The sequence below is a fragment of the Filicampus tigris genome, chromosome 14 (genome assembly GCF_054856515.1).
Source record: "Filicampus tigris isolate MCC_2025a chromosome 14, RoL_Ftig_1.0, whole genome shotgun sequence".
NCBI lineage: Eukaryota > Metazoa > Chordata > Actinopteri > Syngnathiformes > Syngnathidae > Filicampus > Filicampus tigris.
Window position 1 is genome coordinate 21,621,389 of NC_141230.1, and position 22,174 is coordinate 21,643,562.

The 22,174-nt window shown below is 45.9% G+C and overlaps 1 protein-coding gene across 5 annotated transcripts in view; it reads right to left on the reverse strand.

The window, feature by feature from the left end:
* Positions 1–5,166: 5,166 nt before the first annotated feature.
* The window catches only part of LOC147136823 (histone deacetylase 4-like), a 90,367-nt gene continuing 73,359 nt past the window's right edge, over positions 5,167–22,174 (reverse strand). For all 5 annotated transcript variants that reach the window (XM_086051081.1, XM_086051080.1, XM_086051082.1 and 2 more), the window contains 7 exons: positions 21,675–21,794; positions 21,491–21,588; positions 17,412–17,530; positions 16,666–16,799; positions 10,201–10,285; positions 9,272–9,413; positions 5,167–8,684 (listed from right to left, as the gene is read on the reverse strand). In XM_086051081.1, the coding sequence (XP_085907207.1) occupies positions 8,645–8,684; positions 9,272–9,413; positions 10,201–10,285; positions 16,666–16,799; positions 17,412–17,530; positions 21,491–21,588; positions 21,675–21,794 (738 nt within the window). In that variant the 3' untranslated portion in view covers positions 5,167–8,644. The remainder of the gene's footprint in view (positions 8,685–9,271; positions 9,414–10,200; positions 10,286–16,665; positions 16,800–17,411; positions 17,531–21,490; positions 21,589–21,674; positions 21,795–22,174) is intronic.

Genomic DNA, 22,174 nt, shown 5'->3' on the forward strand with positions numbered 1-22,174 from the left:
CTTGTTACATGTTGTTGTTGTTGTTGTTCTTGTTTAAACCAAGAGGCAGCTCGCCAAGCATTGGCTGGACTTCTATGCTATCCAAATGGCATGTTTTCTTATAGCCTTGCTAACATTGTGAACCGAGTGACATAAAATGCTTGAAAGTGTTTTTCAGGTTGGATGGAGAAATTTGGAAGAGCACAAGCTGCTTTTTTTTTTTGCCCGGCATAAGACATGCAACGCATTCGCCACAAATCATTCCTGTGGCCGAAAGCATCCAAAAATGATCTTTAATAAGGCATTTAGCGTAGATGTTGCTTTTCTTTCCTCACACAACAAGAGTCAAGGGGTCAGATATTCGTGAAGTCATCCGAAAGATCAAACCTCAATCAAAGGACAGGAAGTGAAAAATCTCGTCCTCCTTTTGAAAATATCTTTGAAAATGCTTTTTGCGTTTGTTGTGTTTCAGAAAGTGAGACCTTACCTGTGCAGCGGGGGGGAATATTTTGTACTATTGTAAAACTATTGTGAGAGGCGCATTTGCTGGAGGTTTGGTTTTTACTTTGCCGGCGGGTTGAACTTCTTTCTCTCCACGCGTGATTGATGTTTGCCTTTATTTTTGTACCTTTTGCGAGTCAACAAGTCACGACGAAAATAAAAAGGGAATCACAGAAAAGGGATTTCATCGCAAGGGGCGAACAGAACATTGGTGTTCCCCCTTTGGCTCTCCATTCGCACAGGGCGGCAGCGATAAGTCTTGCCCGCGCTCTACCTTTTCCACGCCTGTTTTGCGGCCCCTCCAAAAACGATTGTAATGACCGTCATCTGTAATTAGTCTCGCTGGCTGGCCCGAGCGGCATCACTCATTTAGACACGGGAACCTGCAATTAAAATGTGCTGTGTGATGAGTCCAGCTGGGTGGATGCACGCGCGCGCACGCACACACGCACGCACGGGTGGCTGCGTAATGATAGAGAGAACTGACAACGGCAGACGCTGAGGCCGCAGACCGCAATGTCACAGCGAGGAATCAAGTGGAAAAAAAAAAAGAAGATGGTGAAGCCCGGCGGGGGGGGGGGGGGTTGGTGTTTGTTGCCATCATTCAATCTGCGGCGACATTTGTGCGCTTTGTTGTGGCGACAGGGCCACCATCTTGTGGGCAGGCCTTCAGGAAGGAGGAACGTTCTCCACCTCTCTTCTGACCTGACTTTGCGGTCGGGTCACGGGGTCACTCGTCTCTACGCGGTGGACATGATGAATGTGCGCACACTTAAGCGGGGGACGCGCATACCCAGTTGGAGCAACAACCACCCCCTCCCGATTAAAGACCCCGATAATCGGTTGCGTCTGAAGGATTATCCTGAGCAATTATCCTGTGGTGTGGAGAATGTTAAAAAAAACATTCACTTTTATATGAATGGACTAACAATGGCACCAAGTCGCTGTTGAGAGATTATCGGCGGCCATCTTACGTTGCCACTCGCCAAGCGAGACTAACGTGACTCCACTGATTTCTCTGCTGCGCTTTCACGTTATTTTCTAAAATTGTGTGCGACACATAGCAAGTAGTCTGGAAGAAGCGCTTGATCGGGGAATGTGTTCTGTTTCTTATTTGTATTTTCCGTCAGTCCGGGCGCCCTTTGGCAACATGCAGGAGGTCACTTGAGGTACTACCACACGTGCGCTTATTATGTGTGTGCGGCGCCGTCTTGGCCAACTCGAGGACGTCACGCAATAAAAGTGCAGTAAGGACATAGTGGATGATTTTGACCTTGTCATGTGGCGAGCGTCAGGTTTTAAAAAATGAGGTGACAGCGCCCGTCTCGGCCCACCTGCGCAGACATCAGAAATGTCAGAACTAATATGAGGAAATCAACACATTTTTGCTTTTCTACACGCAAAAAACAACAAACTCCACAGAAGAAAAAGTCTTGTGGGGCCAGGCGCGATGGTGACAGAGCTGCTTGCTCCCCTAAAAGTTTTCATGCGGGACCTCGGGAAGAACGCGACGTGTTTTTGTGGGGGCCAAGTGCTCACCTCAAGCACTTTGGGAGCATAAAGCCGGCGCGTTCTTGAGCAGCGTCTCCCCTCTGCTGTCTTTTTTTTTTTTTTGATGGGTCGGATTGCAAATATTGTCCGTGAAACTTTCCGCGAGTAGTTGACACAATCTGACGAGCGGGCGAACAAAGGGCGAGCTATTGACACTCTTCCTCTCCTAATTCCGACTTGAGCCCGCTGGAATGCGTGTTTATGTGAGGGGGTCTTGAGGCACTCGTGTTTGCTTTTGAAATGTGTTGTCTTAGCGTTAGTTCCACCAGCGACAGGGATTCTCGTGCGTTTATTTGGAGACAAGCTCAAACCTTTGACCTTCCCACCCAGATGGGTGGCGAAACCCCGGCCGAGCTACCGCGGGACCCGCGGCGCCAGCAGTCAATAATGCTCCGCACTGAGAATTGCCCAATCAACAGTGGCAGTGAGCAATTTCTCTTGGGTATGGTCGTCCGAAAAAAAAAGTATACAATCCTGCTTCTGTCAAAGTGACAGGTTTGTAGTACATGATGTCGTAGCCACGCCCCTTTGCAGTCCGGAAGTAAGCCGGGAGTCCCGCGCCCCAACCACGCCCCTCATATGACTCCACATCCGGTTTGTAGATCGGAAGAAAAGACAACCGTGTATAGTAAGGCGTTTTTTTGGGGGGGCGGGGGGGGGGGAAAGTCGAGCTTCTTTCACCTTAAGACAGCTGGCTAAGGTAAAGCCCCTCCTGTCCCATCAGCACTTAGAAACAGTCATCCATGCCTTTGTTACATCTCGGCTAGACTACTGTCATGCACTTTATTTTGGAGTCAGCCAGTCCTCTCTCAAACGTCTCCAATTGGTCCAAAATGCGGCTGCCTGCCTACTAACTGGAGCTTGGAAGATGGAGCTCATAACTCCAATTTTCGGCTCCCTTCACCCTTTTGTGAAACAAATTACCATGTATTGGAAGGCGTTTTTTTTTTTTTTTTTGTAAGGTTTTTTTGTGGAAAAAATGGCCGTATAAATAAGGCGTTTTTTGTGAAAACGCTGTCTCAGGCTGGAATCGAACCCAGATCATCCATGTCACAATCATCTGCTCTAACCACTCAACTGTGGTCATCTTGTTGCTGACTAGCTGTTGTAACAGAAACAAAGTGTTAGCATCATGTTGAATGCTAACGAATGCATAAAAGGCATTGTTTGATAGGAAATGAGACGACCTGGTATAGTTAAGCGTTTTTTGTGAAAAAAACAAAACAAAAAAACAACCATGAGGAGTTCTTTTGTGAGAAAAAAACTACCATTTTCACAAAAAAACGACCATGTGAGGCGTTTTTAGTGAAAAAGCTGTCGCAGGCTGGAATCGAATCCTGGTTACACACGTCACAATCATATGCTCTAACCACTCAACTATGGTCATCTTGTTGCTGACGAGCTGTCAAAACAAAAACAAAGTGTTAGCATCATGTTGAATGCTAACGAATGCATCATTCAAAGGTATTGTTTGATAGGAAATGAGACCACCATGTATAGTTGAGCGTTTTTGTGAAAAAAACAACAACCATGTATAATAAGGAGTTTTTTTGTGAGAAAAAAACTACCATGAATACTAAGGCATTTTTTTTTTAATTTATTTAATTTTTTTTTATAAAAACGACCATGTATAGTAAGGGGTTTTTTTTTGTGAAAAAAAATGACCATGTATAGTAAGGCATTTTTTGTGAAAGAAACGACCATGAATAGTAAGGCGCTTATTGTGAAAAGGTGTCTTTTGTGAAAAAAAACCCCACCTATAGTAAGGCGTTTAAAAAAAAAAAAAAAATGACCATGTATAGTAAGGCGTTTTATGAAGAAAAAAAAGACCATGTACAGTAAGGCGTTTTTTGAGCGGGGTGTAGATTGGGCAGGACTTTCGGTCTGCGAACCGGATGATTAGGACGGGACCTCCGGTTTACTTCTGGATTGCAAAGGGGCGTGGCTAAAACGTCATGGACTACAAACCCGTCACTTTGACGAAAGCAGGATTGTGTCGTCCAACGTGAAAAGGGCCCACTGGCACTTCTCGTCGAATCGTCTTTGCAGGTGATCACCGTCATTGATGAGCCTGATGTCAGCAGCCTCTTCGCTAAAAACATGATTGGAATCGTAAACAATATTGCCTGTTTAGCAGGGGTCGCCTGGCAATGATGACTTCAGATCGGGAATAATGAAAGGAGAGTCCTTGACCTTGGTGCTCATCAGCAGAGATAAGAGTCGAGTCAGAGCCTTCAAAAAACACTTCCTGGTTGGACTCGACTTCAAAAGGTTCCCAACGCCACGATAGGCTTCCTCCTAATAAAAATGGAAATTGTACCAAAATGGAATGTTGCGCTTTTTTGCCGGCTTTGGACGGACAAACGGCGGAGGCGGACAGACGCTGCTAGTTTTGGCTCCATCGGAGAAACTAAATCAGTCAACGGTAGCGAACCCCCGTCTGCCGCTGTTATGAGAACTGGCACCGCTGTGAAAAAGATGCTGGGAGTATTGCCCAATGGCTCGGACCAAAAAATAATATTTCTATTTCCGAACGAACGTTTGCATGACAAACGGCACTCTTGTGCATTGGGGTCTCGTTTACACACATTAGGGCTCCACATTACAGCCGTCGGAAAGTGGACTACACTCATTTGGAAACGGGTCTGCGAGCAAGCCACTCGATTATACACAACAACCGCCACCTCACCAAATTTGTCCGTCCAGGATTTGGAGGCTAGGCTGGTTGAAGTTCCGGCACTTTCAAGTCACTCTACACTGCTCTCTTTGAATCATGTCGAAGTCTAAAGGTAAGCTGAGCTGCATTGCGTTTGTTGAACGCAAAGGTTTGTGTTAGCTAAAAGCGTTAGCATTTTGGGGGAATCAGTCGGGATCCACGCCAATCTGCTACACCAACTGACAAGAGTGAGAAGTCTGGTGGATGAAGTGCTGCCTCTCTGAATGCAAATGATTTTATCTTCAAGACAGAAAAGGTATTTTTTCTGGCGAAGGAAGAGTCAACTTTTTCTTTTGGCAGTTTCAGTGCTTGTATTGTCACGGAACACAATCATTTGCGGCTCTTGAAAGATCAATCCAAACGCAGGAGGAGAAGCTTTGCCGGCAGACGCTCGAGCTCACCACAGACACTCGATCCCGTTTGTGAATGGTAAAATCCAGATTTAATGTCGGTCTCAGGTTTGTTGAATTACTCCAATGTAACAGGTGCCATATAAAACGCATGTTCTTCTACAGTCCAAATATGAGACAGGAAAAGACAAGGAGAGTGTGGAAAAGTACAAACGTGTGCACGACGAGGTGAAGCAGGGAGGCCGATGGAAACCAACGCGTACAAAAAAAACGCCATCGCTGACCTAAGGACAGCCCGTCAAAAGCACAGTCCACAGCAAAACCGAAGCAAGGACAACAAACGGCGCCTTCGGGAACATGGAACGTGTACATAATCGTTACAGAATAGAATCGTTTCGTTTTCTTATATAGAACTCTACTATGAACAGACAATACACAATTGTATACAAAGGAGAAACATCCCCCCCCAAAAAAAACAACCCCCAGTCCATTTCCAGACTCTCATCAGTCGAGTCAGCTTTGCAACGGAACACAAGGCAATATCCACAAAATATACAAAATGATCAACAAACACAACAACAAAATGGTCACAACGTCCCTGCAAAGACGAACCAAAGAAAAGTTTGTGCTCGGGGGATTCATGTCATTCATTTCAAAACGTCCGCAAAACAACAAAATCCACATTAGTGTGCTAACATCAATTCAGCCGGTTTTGTTTGGGCGACATGACGGGAAAGAGGGTCGATTGCAACCTTGTTTAGACTCCAGTGTCACTCTCGTAAACACGAAGGAATCCGCTAAATACTTTCACATAAAATGGACTTTCCTACAAGTCATGTGTAGCCATTCAAATATTCTTTTACAAACTTCAAAAGGTCGATTGGTGTAAGACTTTTTAATAATACAGTATCATATGCAATTGGAATCGGAATGAACGACACCGGTGCCTTGAGATACAAGCGGCCTGAGTTACAAGCTTTTCGAGATCCAATCTGTCGCCCGGGCGATTTCTTATTCGAAACAACTGCAGAACTTGGCCTTAAAGTCTGCTAGCTTGATGCTAACACATCAAGGGATATGCCTAAGATGGGCTAACAAAACTAGCGTCAGTGTGCAACAGCAATTTGAACAGTTGGAGCAACACATGTAGACATATCGAAAGCCATTTTTTTACCTCGGTGAAGAACGACTAATATCACGAAAGCATGACCGATTAATCGGCCCGACGATTTAATTGGCTGAAGCGCTTTAAAATCTGGAAATGTTTGTTGATTTAACATTAACGCATTACATCATGAGAGAAAGTTAATGACATTCAAACATCCTTGGGCAATTTTTCTCTGTTTCCGCGTTAGGGCAAAGTATTGTAAAATAAAAATCTGCCTGAAATTCATATTTTTATTGGCGTAAGCAATAAGGGACCAAAAAAGATGTTGTATTCATTCTATAATATTTGTAATTAATCGGCCGATCAATCGGTTATTGGAATCTTACTCTGCCAAATATCGGAATCGGTCGTAAGCTGCAGTCATGACGGTTCGTATTTATGAAGGCCAATCACGTGTGGTGAGTGCTGGATTTCTGACTCAAAACACATGCCAAACATTTTTTGTTCTGAGCGTGTCGTCATGGCACGAATTCAAGTGGCATCTCAAGGCGTCGCCACAAAACAAAAGCAGGTGGTATACGGAGGCTACATAAGGAAAAGTGGAAAAAAAACCAAAAACGGTGGTGGCTGAAAGGGATGCGCGCACAACCGCCACATGCTGCAGCACCTGACATTTGGGGAGCAGATGTTGAAGCAGCTGTCCCTCCGCAACCTCCCAGGTGGCATGTCGCGGAAAGCGCCGCCGCGGCCTGAATGAACACAAGGCCAGTGACTCTTTCCATCCTGGGACGGCAAAACATTTCTCGGAATTTTCTTTGTCCTAAGTGTTGTACCGACACCGTGTTCCACATTATTAGGCGTACAGGCGCTTCTTGATGAAATCCAGATATTGTGGAAATCTTAACTTGATTTCAGGAGCTTTTTAAAAAGTGGAACTTAGAATACATCGATTGGAAATGAGAATATTATATACAACAAATGTCATGATTTTAAAAATGGATATTATGTATAAACTGATTTTTTCTGTTGGGTAGCGAAGGGCCACTTCGACTGTAAAACAAAACATTTGCTCAATTGATGACCGAATGATATTGACGTCATCATTTCTCACCAAAAACAATTTCGATAGGAGTGGTACGAACATTAAAAAAAAAAAGGAAATCTCTGCAAGTGTTTACACTGTCAAATAATCTCTTCTGCAACATTCCTAGGAAATCACAATGTCCCATCACTGGTGAGCTATTTTTTAGATTTTTTTTCAATTTTCCCGGACCTTGTTTGTTATGCTGTCGGCTTAATGGATCCGAAAAACGTGTTTTAGTTTTTAAAATGAACAACTCAAATATATGAACTCCTTCTAGTATATTTTTTATTTATTTTTTTGTCCTGAAGAGTTCATACGATTAACTGACTGACATATTTGTGTCTTTTCACAGTTCAGACATTCAATCCCATGTTGTTGTTCAGGGCATAATGTATTTTTCTCCCTTTCAAATGTTTAACTTAAATGGGTAATAATTTGGAACACAGAAACAACTTGTTGTTGTTTTTTTTTTTTACAGTGCATGCTACTTGTAAGTGCCTCCAGTGGGCGGTTGGTTCTGACCTTCCAAGTTGAGGGAAGGAAAACGCAAGGCCACGTACAGTAAGCCTTGCTAAAGGGCATCAAAGGTCAACAAGGCAACCGAAGGTCTCGCCAAGTCTTGGAGAAGTGGGATGAAGAGGCGCCCTTTTTATTGGGCCCGTTTTTTTTTTAAGGCATAGCTCTAGAAGCAAGTATCCAAAAATATCCCTATTATTTGAAACAATAACAAAAAAAGGCACAAACTCACAGGTCTGGTGTTTTTTTTTTTTTTTTTTTTTTTCCTTCCACTGTCAGTCATTTTGGAATGAGAACACCTGCGGAGCAGATTACACACTGGAAAAAGGGGGACCAAATTGATCTCTTTGTTCGACACAAACGAAAAAAAAAAAAAAAAAAAAAAAAGCCGGAATGTTCCAACCTAAGTGCAGAATCACATTCTTAATATCCTCCGGTGGGTTTTGATGGAAACGTGCACGCGAAAAGGACAGATTCTAACAAAGCAGGATGCAAATGGTCCGCACTGAATCTGGCTTTTGACTGGCACTCCCAAAAAAAAAAAAAAAAAACGACATACAAACGTGTGTCTACTGTATGAAAAGTACTGGCACCAAAGGCTGCGGAACGGTCGCGTGTTCCACGCCGACGTCCGTTTGTACACATCAAGGTCCATTTACGTGAGAATGCTTTTTTTTTTTTTATGTCCGCCGACCCGTCTCTGCGTGTCGTGTCCGTTTAGTCGTCAGCGTCCGGCGGTGACACGAGCAGGCAGAGAGGTGGGAGTGGTTTGGAGAACCATGGCGATGCGTGCGGGCCACGCAAAGTCTCAGTGCTGGAAAGGCAACGCGGCCGCCGCTTTACATGGGGGCGTCCTCTTCCATCGGTTCCTCTTCAACCCTGCGCGCGCACACACACACGTGAGAAATCAGCACAAGGCGCCCGATGCTGCGGCAACTCGGGCTTGAAGCGACTAGTCCGAGAGTCGACTAGTCAATGAGAGTTAAAGTTTGTATTTGACAACCGTTATGACTTTGAACCCATAGAAATGTATGAACAAAATGGCGGCTCGCTAGTTTTGAAACCCAGTCAAACACCGTTTGCGCCACTATTTTTTTTAATTTCTTTTAAAAAGGGGATCAGAAACCAAACACACTTGCACTATCTGAACATTATTAAAAGTGAAAGCAATTTGCTATTTTAGTAAGAAACATGAATTCGACACGCGTGATTTGCCTTCGAGGACCATATAAAATGATGGGGTGGGTCGGATCTGGCCCCCGGGCCTTGAGTTTGACACCTGGGCCTTGGACCATGAAACAGAGACAAGCTGTGCTCCATCAGAAAATGACTAACTCATCTAATCAAAAAGTCACATTTAAAAAAAACAAAAAAAAACATTTTTGCACAGCACTCAAACAATCAAGTGAAAAATGGCCATTTTGTGAGCACGTTGTCACTTTGTAGCGAGCCGGAAGCTAACCTACTTCTTTCCAAAGTGCTTGTTGGCGACGGAGAGCGAGGCCATCGCGGAGACCGTTTCGGCCTCGTCCGCGTCTCGTCGTAGGGCTTCGCTCAGAGAGCATCCCAGCGTGGAGGCGGCGCGCTGGAGCGAGCGCCAGTATTTGCCTGCGCGCAACCCAAACAGGACAACACCACACCTTGTCAGCAAGGTTATTATACTTCACAAAAGCAAACAAAATAACTCCAAATATCATTGACAAAAAAGACATTTTCTTGCGCAATCACAAAACTGAATAAAACTGCAGTTATAGCAAAAAGTGTCCTTCATTTTAGTCTTCGTTAGGGCTGAACTATTATTGAAAAAAATCGAATTGCGATTGATAATTTTTTTTTTTTTTTTTTACCCCAAAAATTGGCCATTTCCAACAAGATCTGTTATGCATCGTAGAATACTAAGGTAAAGGCAAATGAGGCATTAATGAATATGAAAGACAGTTTATAGACAATTACAAGTATAAATATTTTGACGGTAAGCGTTCACCACGACAACATTATTCTGCTCAAAGGTGTGGTCTAAACGTGACCGTTGCATCTAATCTAATTTTAGCAGCCGTATTATTGCACCTCAATTTCTTTCGACTGTTATACACTACCCGTATTTGTTTTGGTTGTCCGTCTGTTCAATTAATTTCAAACGACTTGAAATTTTTTCACACTATTTTTATTGGGACACTTGACACAAACCCTGTATAAAAAAGAAAAACTAATACTAAATCTGAGAAAAACTAAACTACAAAAACATGCTTGAACAAATCAACACTAACAAGCGAGATCAAAGGTTACTAATGAAAATGAGAAACGATTGTAACGGTTTTGTGGTTGTATGGTCACAGGACAGCTGCTCTGACATGCTAGCAACAACAGACTTTAATCATTACAATTCTCCACTCACTGTGCGCTTCAAGAACTTTCTCCATCGAGTGGACGGCATTGGCGTTTGGTCTCTGATGCAAGACCTCGTCTGGAACGGGCTCCAACTGAAACAAAAGCACACGCAACACGCAAACGAAATGAGGGTCATCTCCACATGACTCCACTGGCCGCCATTTGTAATCATTTGCTGTTTTTCATCATGGACTCTCCTGGAGTAAATTTAGCCCCCATGCTCGATGATCGACGCTTTCACTTGAATTTGTCTTTGTGAGAAAGTTGGTCAAAGTTTGTAGACGGAAACGCAAATGGTAGGCGGATTATCAGTCCCAAGGACGGAACAGTCCGTCCGATTGTCCACAAAATGCGACGGACGACCGACGCAATGTAAGCGCCTTAAAAAAAGACGAGGAGTCGAGGACGGACGGGGTGGGAGGATGATCATTTCTATGAATAAGGATGGAGGGACGAGGACGGAAGCGTACCGAGGTCGCGGAAGGACCGGCAAAAAAGGGTCAAGTGCCCCGATCTGGTGATTATTATTTGTTCCGGCCAGTCAAAAAGGTGGATAGACGGACCGGGAATTTGTAGTCAAATGTCCAGCTCTGCTATCCGATTGCGTGCCTTATTTCGTCTTTACGCTGCCATCAGCCAACTGTGAGCAAAAACAGCAACGGTGTGGCTTGAATCCTGCTGCCGCTGCCTCGCCGGTAACCAACCAGCAGCAACCTGGCTTGACCTCTCGCTCACCGTTGCCTCCAGCTCACCTCCGCATGTCAACTTTTGCGGAAAAGCAACCAAGTCGCTGACACGCGATTCAAACGGTCTGCGGCGCCACACCTACAGCGGAGCGCTGCTACGCTACGACTAAACATGGACAGTCTGCTCTTTGTACTGTGACCCACCCCGAGGACGCAGACACACGGAAACTGCTCGCTCACACCGAAGTAGACGTGTGCAAGTCTGGAACGCTCAGACGCTTTCTCCGAACTTTTGTCAGACAAGGCGTCACGCCCGTCAGCCTTGCCAATCAATCACGTCGACGTTCATGTTGGGCAAGCAAGAGCCAAAGAGGAAGATGTCAAGGGCAGTTGGCTTCCTCCCGCCAGGTCAGAATACTTCTTTTCATTTGAACAAATAGCGTGTGGGAGGGGTCCGCAGGGGAAGAAGGATACTTTAATCCCGCCGTGTCACGCCACACTACATCAGGAAGGGAGCGGGTACTCGCGCATATGCACACGCGATGATGCGCATTTGGAATTTGGGAGGTTTTTTTTCACAGGGCAAGAGTTAAACATTTCAAGGCTAGATTGAAGACATCAATAGCTGCCGTATAATCTGGGCCCGTGTGTATTGCTTCCAAAGGCAGGACCTGGCCTGGTGAGTGACGTGGGCGTCATGGAATCAGAGAGTAGAGGTGGCCGGCTGTTGGCGCCCTTGAGTGGCTCGCCGTGAGTTGCGGCCATCGGCGGCTCGTGTACGGACGTGCTTGGCGCGTGTTGCTTTCCTTACTGTCGATACAACAACGGGATAACACAGTTATCCGTTATCGCAGTTAACAGGACGTGCTACTTGCAGATCACAAAATGGGAACAAATGCAATTTGTTCGGATTGCCGACCGCAAATCAGCGTCTTTATTCCTGTTGCTCAGTGACTTGAAGCCTGACAATAATTTGAGGCATATATAAGCCTATAATATTGCACAGGAGTTGGATTTTATCTTGATGTGTACTGGGAAGGCACTGCTAAACCATGTGGGGAAGGGATCGCTGACGAGTAGCAGGGTCAGGTCAGGACAGGACAGGACAGGACAGGACAGGACAGGAGCATCCAACACCACCATAATATATAAGCATAAGGAACTTGATTTTTCCAGCTAAAGAGATTCGCCAACAACAAATTCTCCAAGCTCGCCCAGAGTTGCCCAAGTGTCGGTATTTGGTTGCAAAGTTGCCTTTGTGCCTTCGGGCAAGAGCCCAACGCGACTTTGTGTTGGCCCAGCCGGTCAAAGGCAGACTAACGCGGCTTGCTTGAGCTCTCCGTCAAATCGAGGTCAGGGGTTCTCTGGGGTTTTGCGGGGCTCACCTCGGCCAGCGCTTGGATGGGGGTTTGGGGGCCGAGTCTGTCTGCGTGATTGACAGCCGGGCCCCATGCTTATAAACTTTAATGGCTCATGTCAGGGTCCTCTGGGGGCCGGAATGGCAAACACAGAGTAGAAGCCTCCCAGGTCCACGCTGACACGGAATCCTTAGGTGGCGTGAAAAGAAGACGACGAGGAAGAAGCGTTTGCGACGGCTTCCGTGACACCATGACTGATGTCCTGGCAACCCAAAGTGAGACGCTGCGGAAAGCCACGAGCTAAGAGCGAGGAATGTGCGCCGGTATAAACATTCCAAGGGGAGGCTGAAACAAAAACAGTGGAAAGAGGTGGGATTCCACTTGTTCAGCAAAAGAAAAAGGCGCACAAGGCGTCCATTGTTTACTGTTGTGGCGGCGTACATGTGTTGCCAGTCACCAAAACCTGTTGATTATGTCATGCTAACTGAGCGAGGTAATGGCGTGTGCCGTGCAAACCAGGTGATCTTTTCCACTGGGGGTCGAGGGGGGGGGGGGGGGGGCTGTTCACGGGGTGAACAGTCAGGCCCCGAGAGGGGACAGGTGAATTTGAGCGTCTTACTGTACCCGCAGCAAAAGCATACTGGAAAAGTCAGAGACAGCTGCTAGCAATTAGCATATTAGCCTGTTGTTTATCAAATCATTGCTAACAAGAGCGCGTCCAAACGGGGCCAACATCTGTTTGCGAGCAATCATTAATTAGTCCGAAGTTCACAGTTGAGCATGGCAGTCGCCAATACATCACTCAGAAGCTATTTACTGGAACTAGGGGGGCTTCGGCATTACGCGCTACGTCGACGGGGGGCGGCAACGCGCGGCCTGTAATGTCCATCTTTTTGTCATCTCTCTTTTTGCAGGTTCATTTGAGCTGCTTTCAAAAGAAACCTAATGCTCATTATAGCAGCGCTTGTCTTAACTTGGCTATAAAAGGCAAAATATATTTCTCACTCTGGCGAGCAGTAAAAGAGTGGAAGTACGAGCTACGCTGGCGCTGAAAAGAGGTCGTCGGAGAACCCTTGAGGTGCTGGAATCGGGACTGTAAAAATCGCTCGTTCCGTATTGTTCAAACCCTTTGCCCAAAACTTTATTCAGCAAATGGAATGGTTCGGTTTGGCAATTTTCGATAGGACTGCTAACTCATTCACTGCTTTACCAATCAGTCCTAAAAATATGGCTTGGTTTGGGAGGGGACGGTCAGATTCCAGTTGACGGACGTCCGCGACATTTCTGGTCGAAATAATTGTGCCCTGCCCTATTTTGCCAAGCAACGGCCAGTTAGGCAGGAAAAGACGGAAAAAGAGTCGGAGCAATAAAAGTTATTTGATACTGATAAAAGTTACTTGCGTCCTGTTTTGATACCATCAGGGACATTTCGGGCTCTTTCTGCTTGGCAGCTATCAAAACTCTTCAGCCTCCAAATGTGTCTTCCTCTTTTTTTTCCCGACATCACCAGTCGGCCCGGTGGAAGTCAAGACTACAAGGTTGACGCTGCCTCTTCCTGCGTTGGGTACGGTTCAACTTTTCTTAAGCGGCGTTTTCTGATGCCACGCTGCAGCCAACTTCATAATGTCCACCAAATTTCATACACAGTCATACTCAAAAAAGGGAACATGCAGATAACATTTATTGATTTTTTTTTTCTAGAATGACTTTAGACAAACAAGCAGTGGTTTTCCAACTTTCCAGGGGGCGCTGCAGAGTTTTTTGAAGTTGCGCTCAACTTCACCATTATCACCACTACATGCCAAAACTGCTGAGTTTTCAGGAGGCCCACGAAAAGGAAATTCAGTCTTTGGAAGAATACCAAACAAACAGCGATTGCAATACCAAACTGCCTGAGTGAGCGCGTGATGCAAGAGCGACAAAATATGTTTTCAAAGAAGCATGGAAACAACCCGGGTCGGTTAAACAGCGGTTTCCTCACGCTCCCCTTCAAAGCATTTGCGCATTTCCCCGTCCGATCTGCTCCCAATGCCTGGAGCGACCCCGTGGAAAAGAGGTGCGAGGGTAACCGCTTTCAGATGTGCACCGGCGACGGGGCCCCCGGCTGCGAGCGAGCGGGGCGTCCCGCAGGGCCGAGGCAATTGACGCTCAACGCCTCGTGCCTATTTTCACATTTTCAGCTCTCCGCGGCACTCAACCAGTCACCTCCTCCCCAAAAAAGAAAAACAGCGCACACGTCTGGTGCTCGGCAGGCCGCCGAAACTTTACACGCGCGCCCCCCCGCCCCGATCCAATTCACCATTTTTGTGACCGGAGTGTCCTTCACTCGGAAAGTCCTCAGTACGAACTTCACGGCGTTGCGTCCGAACTGCAGAGTCGCCAGACTATGGAATGAAAAATTCAATATTGATGTTTTTCATGAACATGGACGAGTATCATTGCAGTTGTTTCTATGCCGTCCATCCGGCCATTTTTTTCCTCCTCATTTGGGTCATGAGAGGGTTGGGGTACATTTTTGCCGCCTTTTACTAAACGTCTGCTTGCTTCATTGACAGTGTGACAGAATTCAGAGGTCTTAAAGTCCTGACTGATGCAATAAATAAAAACATTCCGTTTACTAAGCAGCGTAATCACTGTAAATGAAGTTGCGCGCAACTTACCTTCGGGGCTGACACGCTTCCTTCTGCGCCCAAGCATGACAGCGCTCCATTTTTAACAAAAAATGGCTTTCTGAAATGTATCCAACCAAACACTTTTCACTCAATTATTGTCAAAAAAAAAACAAACCCTCCAGACTTTCAATCTTGAGGTGACCTAATGATGCACGGCTCCCGCAGAGTGAGGAAAAGGCGGATTTTTACGTCACGGCTCGGACAGTTCAAGCGTCCAAAAGAGTTCATTTGTCCAAGATTTTTTCAGCACTTTAAATTGCTTAATAAGGCGTAAAAATAACAGCGCACGCGGCTACAGACCAACAGTATCGATTTATGAAAAAATGTGCCGTCGACCACATTTGGACATTGGGGGTTTCTACCAGAGTACAGTAGTGCCTCAGCAAGAGAAGAAGTTATCTTAGTTACATAATCTGGAGCAGTGGGAGAACATGAGCCCCTGCGAGGAAGCGCTCCAGCTTCTCCATCGGCTCCAAGAAAAAGTGGAGGCGGCTTCTGCTTCCCTATTCTGTCGGGTGCCATGAATCACAAAGCTGCGATCCAGAGTCCAACCTACACACTCCCACAATTAACCTTTTGCCTGCAAACCTTCTCCTACTGGTGTCTTTCTGGGAGTGTGCGCGCCTCTGCTGACTTCCTGTCAGAGTCAAGGACTCTATCTCGGACTCGAGTTTACGACTCCGACAAGAAGCTTTCAAGGCGACGTATTACACAAAAGGGACTTTTAAATGGCTTGGATACAAAAAGTGGAGCCATCGAGGGTGAAATGAAACGACCTAATCAATCTTCTGCCATTTTTTTCAATTGTGTCGGAGAGTGAGCCCTTCTGAATTTTGACGAAGTGCGGCACCAATTGTGACACCGACAATCCGCCAATTTCGAGCCACAGCCAGACTGCGCCATCGCGTCGAAAGCCAAAAGGTAAGCAGAGCTGCAGTAGGTTTTCTTGGACGCACGGATTAGCTCACAGCGATTTGCAGGTGAAGCTGACCACATGTTGGTGAAGTTCTGCCTCCACCAGTGAAAATGACCTCCTTCAGTGCCAGGCATTTTCAGACAATCTTTTACCCCAACGTGTGAAAACATTTGAACAAAAATGTAAATAAGATCCTGGGATTGATGGGCTGGACTGTGAAAAATGAGTTACTATTTATTGTCTTGACAGACACTCGCCTTTTCCTCACTTTGACCATCGCTTCTGTCGAAGCCACTTGGATTTTCACCCCCCCCCGGTCGTCATGGTAACAAAAGCCATACTCTGCATTGCTTCACAATTGGGAGCAAGCGGAGTGATGACTCGCTCTTTTCAATGAGACAGGACCGCCCCCTGGAAACGGGCGAAGTTTCAGGGACCTTCCAAGTGTCCACTGTGCTGTATTCGTAATCCTCGGGGTACTTTGACAAAACAGACGGGAAGTGTTCTGATTTGGTAAAACATTTAAAGCAATTCCAGCACACATCTTACTTAAAATACTTCAACAATCCCAAAATGAAAAAAATATATCATTGCACTCCATCATCACAACTTTCTATTAATGCTTTTATGGCCCATCAATGATGTTGGGACATGTTTAAAATCAGGCCCACAATATCCGGAGTGGGACAATTCATGGAACTATTTTAAAGACAGTTGGTGAGCATTTGATGAGGGCATTTTTTTCAGACAGTAATTACCCAAGGAGGCCCCCCCACCCCCCCCACCCCCGCCCCCCGACCTCCGCCTCCCCCTCCCTTGTGAGCCAGGCTCTCATCTTACCTCATTGCCGAGCAGAGCGGAGACGCAGGCCTCAGACGCATCACATATGGCCGTGAGGTCATGGCCTCCCTCCAGGGCGAGAACCAGCCGACCGCCTGCCAGAGCCATCAGCTGCCTGGTCAGGTAGCCGAAACCTGGACGCGCAGGAAATGGCAAGCAAGGAAGGGATAAGTTGGGGAGGCCCATCAAGCGCTCACTTCTTTTTTGGAATTTCATCCAAAAAAAAAAAAAAAAGAAGGGAAACAATCGACGAGAGGAAGAAAGGTGTGCTGTGGATTTATTGGGGCCAAAAAGGCGGCAGAATCTAAGGCAGGTTTTCTGTTAATAGCTCCACTATTGTGTTTAAGCCGGGCACAGCTTTTGATCTGCTCACGAGTGGAATTTCAATAGATGGACGTTGACCAAGTTTCCACGCCCCTCAAAGGGGGCCCTTGATTTACTACGGTCTCAAATTCATACACGCAGTAAATCGGATTCTAGTCTATCGCTAACCTATGAGAGCGCAGTCAGAGTCTGAATCATAGAACACAACGAAACTAACTTGTGACACGACAATATATTTTTTTACGCCACGTTCATGATCTCAGAACATTGCGTGTCGGTACCCTCGTGAAACCAGGCCCTCCTGCACTCTTTCCTTTCGGGAGGATGGATTTTATTTACAATAAGTTCAGTATCTGCATTATGCTCGTCATAGTTCTGACAGTTATTATTGGCCCAATAAATGGATTTCATCGGCTACTTACATTTGCCAGTCAGCGTGTATCCACCCAAAGGTGGAGCATGTCCGTCCACGGGGTCAAAACCGGACGACACCAGGACCACATCTGGCGCAAACTCGTTGGCTATCGGCATCACCACCGTCCTACAAACGGACACAAACGATGCAAACGGAGCCATTTGACAACAGACAACACCATATTGCGTTGACGCAAAACCACGAAAATCCAACATGTGCGATGTGAGGGCAGGCGTGGCGACGGGCAACCTCAACTATGGCGATGCGGTGCGACTCACTTTTCCTGTTGGTCCGATCCGGCCGCATTTCATTAGCGGTTATTTTTGTAGCATTCGTGTGAAAAGGCTGGCTGAATGATACGGCCGCTGACAAGGCCAAACGGCGACCGGTCCAAGAAACACAACATTTCCTGAGAAAAGAACTGTCACTCCACCCATTCCGGAGTGCAATCAAAACCACAAAGTCCGGATCAGCAAATAATGACCCGGAGAAATTTATGATATTCCCTTTTGATGGGCTCAAACTGTCTGGAATTTTCAAGTTGCTCTGTCAAGGGGAAGTAAAAGTCACTGCTGAGCCCTCAGACAGATTTTTACTAACAACTGATAGAGATGATGCAACGGCAATAAAAGGGCTTAGCCGCTCTCGAAAATTATGATTTTTTTTTTTAAAAGCAATAACGCACACGCACAGCAGTGGAGCGTGTGCGCGGCATGTGTGCGCCGAGGCGAAAGCCACCGCACGACTTTCTAGAAATGGTAATTTTGAACATTTGGAGGCGGTAATGGAAGCTCCTCAAGTAGAAAGGAGGCCGAGGGCAGTTGTAATTGCATGTGTGTAAAGTACAGGAGATACTTCTAAAAGTGGATGGGTGTGGTGAATGACAACTCCAAGTTGACATGCGGCTCCTGGAGCGCTTACGTTGACTGCTACATACGCACTACAGGTTCACAAAAATAAAAAAAATTAAAAAAAAACAAAAGCAGTCAATTGTGTACTAATAAGCGTGGCTAAAAGGCTCGGATTTGAGTCGAATTGGCCCAAGCCAATTGGGCGCAACGGGCAATTTCTATCAAAGCATATCATGTGTTGCTGTTTCTTGCCGACCACAAGTTAGCATTGATGTTTCATTTGCTTCGTAAATAGTTACCGCCACAAGGCCAAACACGTGGTTCCCGGAGACTTTTCGCGGCCAGGGCTCTCAACACACGTTTTGGAAAGGGCCGGGAGGGAGTGTCTGACATTTAGGCGTGTAGTGTTGTTTGTGGGGGGGTGACGGAGTACCACAGGGTTGCAGTGTAGGTCCTCTGTAGTTCAAAAAGGCCTGAGGGGCACAGGAAGGGTTTGTTGTTTGCGGAGAGGCGGCGTGCTCTTATCACGCGGGGGGGACCATCGCTTCTCAACTTTTGTTCACCGCCAAATGACTGCCTTACGCTGGCAGCACCGCACCACACCACACCCCCCACCAGCACCACAACATAACATTCATACAGCTGTCTCGGCGAGGAACGAGGCGGTATTAGGGAGCTTTTGGGGCGCACGGACTAGATATGTTGCAGCATTGAGCTAGCTTGGAAAAATCATTATGGAAAGATTACATCTTGATATCTTGGAATACATGAAAAAAAACAACAACCACAGTAAATGTTGACATTCTTGAGGTGAATTTGCTTGGGGTTAAACCATATTCATCAAAACTATTTTTTTTTTTTAAATTGTTGTGAATAATTGTATGTGAGTTTCACTTCTCCAATTGAACTCCTGAATTAAATATTCAACTTGATTGCGATGCTTCTGCACATATGAAATGGTTTAAGGTTTCCTGATAAACTGCGATAAAACAGCCAATATCGGTTGGCACTGTTGTGAAAGCACTATGTAAATAAAGTTGCCGGTAAGTTGAGTTACTTTCACAATTTAGTGCCCAAAAGAGTACAGAGTTGCTGATTTCATTTTTTTTTTTTTGCATTAAAGCCAGAGTGAAGCTTTGATCATGGTGTATGATTTTCTTTTTTTTTTGTGTTTGTTTTAGTAATATCATGATAGTACTGCTAATTGTACTAATTTTCATCATGATAACCCTTCCTTCTCCGCATCGAATTTCTCGACCGATTGTCCTCATGAGCTGGGGCGTATCCCAGCTGACCTGATCCGTCAATGTCATTCAGCTCACATTGAAAGTAAAAAAAGTTAAAAATAAATAAACAAATAAATAAAAAATACAAAAGGAATCACGAGGGGTGGAGTCTGGACAAAAATATGTGAATGAGTCATCAATGACGATGAAGGTGAATCATGAGCGACGTCTAAAAGGGGAAGCAGCAAAAACTGACGCCGACTGACTGCACGTATACGTTGGCATGACGGATTTTGCATCGCGCACGCTGCAACTCAGCTTTGTGAGTCCAGCGCCGTGTGCTCGTGTGGCCAGGGAAAACCTGGAGCGCCACGTTTACTCGCAACTCTTCCGTCCACCTCTCGCAACCTTGAGCGCGCAATCCAGACGGCTGTGCTGGCAATGGCAAAAACAGCTGCTCTCGTGACTTGTGCCTCCCACCCCGCCGGAATCAAATCTTGATGTTCGGAAGCAAGAAGCTACAGCAATCAGGTTGCAGACTGGCATGTGGGAGGAAGACGGAATTTTTTTTTTTTTAAGGGGGATGATCTATTGACCATGTTGATTATTTGCGGATAACGTGATCTGTTATATTGCCATTAGACAAGCATTATTATATGCTGAAAAGGGCACTTGATGATGATGGAAATTTGACCTTGTACAGTGGTGCCTTGAGATACAAGTGCCTTCACTTACAAGGTTTTTGAGATACAATCTGCCGTTCGGACGATCTTTTTTTTTTAATCATGGGATATGAGCAAAATATTAAGATAAGAAAGTTCTTCACCGCCACCACTAGATGGCGGCAGCAGCCAGCTTCACTACTTTCGAGCGCCTTCAATTCACATTGGTTTCCTTGCATTTATCTGCTTTTGCCAACGGACCCCAAAGAAGAAGGCCGATACATTAGGTACAGTCTGGTTGTGTGCTAACATTTTCTGTGTTTGCATTTTACGTGGAGCGTAAATGTGACTACCGTGTGTTTTTATACAGTTGTAATCCTTTTTTTTTCCCGTATAAATTCTTGTCAAGGCAGACGACAACCCGGACCATTCACACTCACATCGTCACTGACTGGGAAGTGAAGTGCCTGCACTCAAGTCAGCTGAGTGGACCCCTGCGCCATGAGTGAGGAGATAAATATAACTTTTGTACTAATATTTCATTTCCATCGACACACTCGGGAATGGTGGAGGTGCTTTTAAGAACATATACTGACTGTAGGTCCATTTAATAATCTTTTACAATGTGCCAAAAGAAAAGGTGTTTTGGTATAAAGCCCGGCAAAAGCTGCCGACACAAAGCTACATTGCAAAACCTTCAGGGCTTCCCCCTTCGTTCATAAAAAAAAGTCGAGCAGAGCGCGAGACCAGAGAGGGAATGAGAGTTAAAAAAAAAAAAAAAAAAAAAACACTCACACGCACACTAACACTTCAAAGCCATGTCATCTGGCTCGGAGGAGAGCTGGCTTGAATTAACTTTAATTCTTCTCCCCTCTCATTGAGCAAGTGAAAGGAGGGAGAGAGAGAGAGAGAGAGAGAGAGAGAGAGAGAGAGAGAGAGAGAGAGAGAGAGAGAGAGAGAGAGAAAGGGCTTCTGGTTTTCATTAGAAGCAATATTCTTATCTTTTTTCAGTGTGCTTTTCTTGCGGCTCAAACTTGATCCCCTGCAAAAGCAACGTGGCACAAGAGGAAGGTTTGGGGCTCCAGGGCGTGCACCCCCCACTCCCGCAAAAAAAAAAAAAAAAAATCAAACGAGGAAGGCAGGACTGTGTTGTTTTGAGATTTACTACAGGGTGCGCAAGAATCAACAAGTCATGGTAAACATTTGTGATAATCAATCAATTGTTTCGATCGATCAAGTTTCATGAAAAACTGTCCAGATCCTCAAGAGTAAATATGATCCCATTTTTCGATAGGCCTCCATGTAAGCAGACTTACTTTGTGTTGAATTGTCTCCGAATTTTCTTACCGGAATGCTGCCAAGTACTCGGCATCGCCCATGGGAGGTTGGAGTCCTCCCGTGAAGGCCATGTTCACGTTGAAGCCGGTACCGGGGCCGCTGCCGACCTAGCGTTGGCGGCAAGCACCAGTCGGCGATGAGTTCATCAAGAAATCTATTTCGGAAAAGGCCGCCGTCCGTCGGACAGAGTTACCTCATCGGGGGCTCCGCTCCCCGGGAAAAAGTTGCCGTCGTCGTAGCGATGTAAGGACAGGTAAAGAACGCTGGGGTCCGAGTAGAAAGCCTGCTGGGTCCCGTTGCCGTGGTGAACATCCTGGTTGTGGAAAAAAAAAAACAGTCAGCTTGGGGGAAGACTTTGCCAAGCGAAAGGTGCGATCAAGACAAAACGAATTCAAGTGACGAATCCCTTTTTTCCTGCCATCGGCATTTATCCGCCCAGCATACCTGCTCCCACCTGGGCTACGTTGGGAGCTCGTCACGGTTTGAGACTCAATTCCATTTCCTTCATGCGTCCTTGAGACTGTTTTGTGGTACAGCCCTGGAATTGGCTTAAAATGGCTCCTTCAATCCAAAATGGACGACTTCCTCGGCCAAAGACCTTTTTTCTGCATCGTGTTCTTGGACATATCAACCCAATTTCATGTCCATCTGCCAGCAAACCGCTGCTGCTGTTGTCCTTTCAGCTTTTCCCCT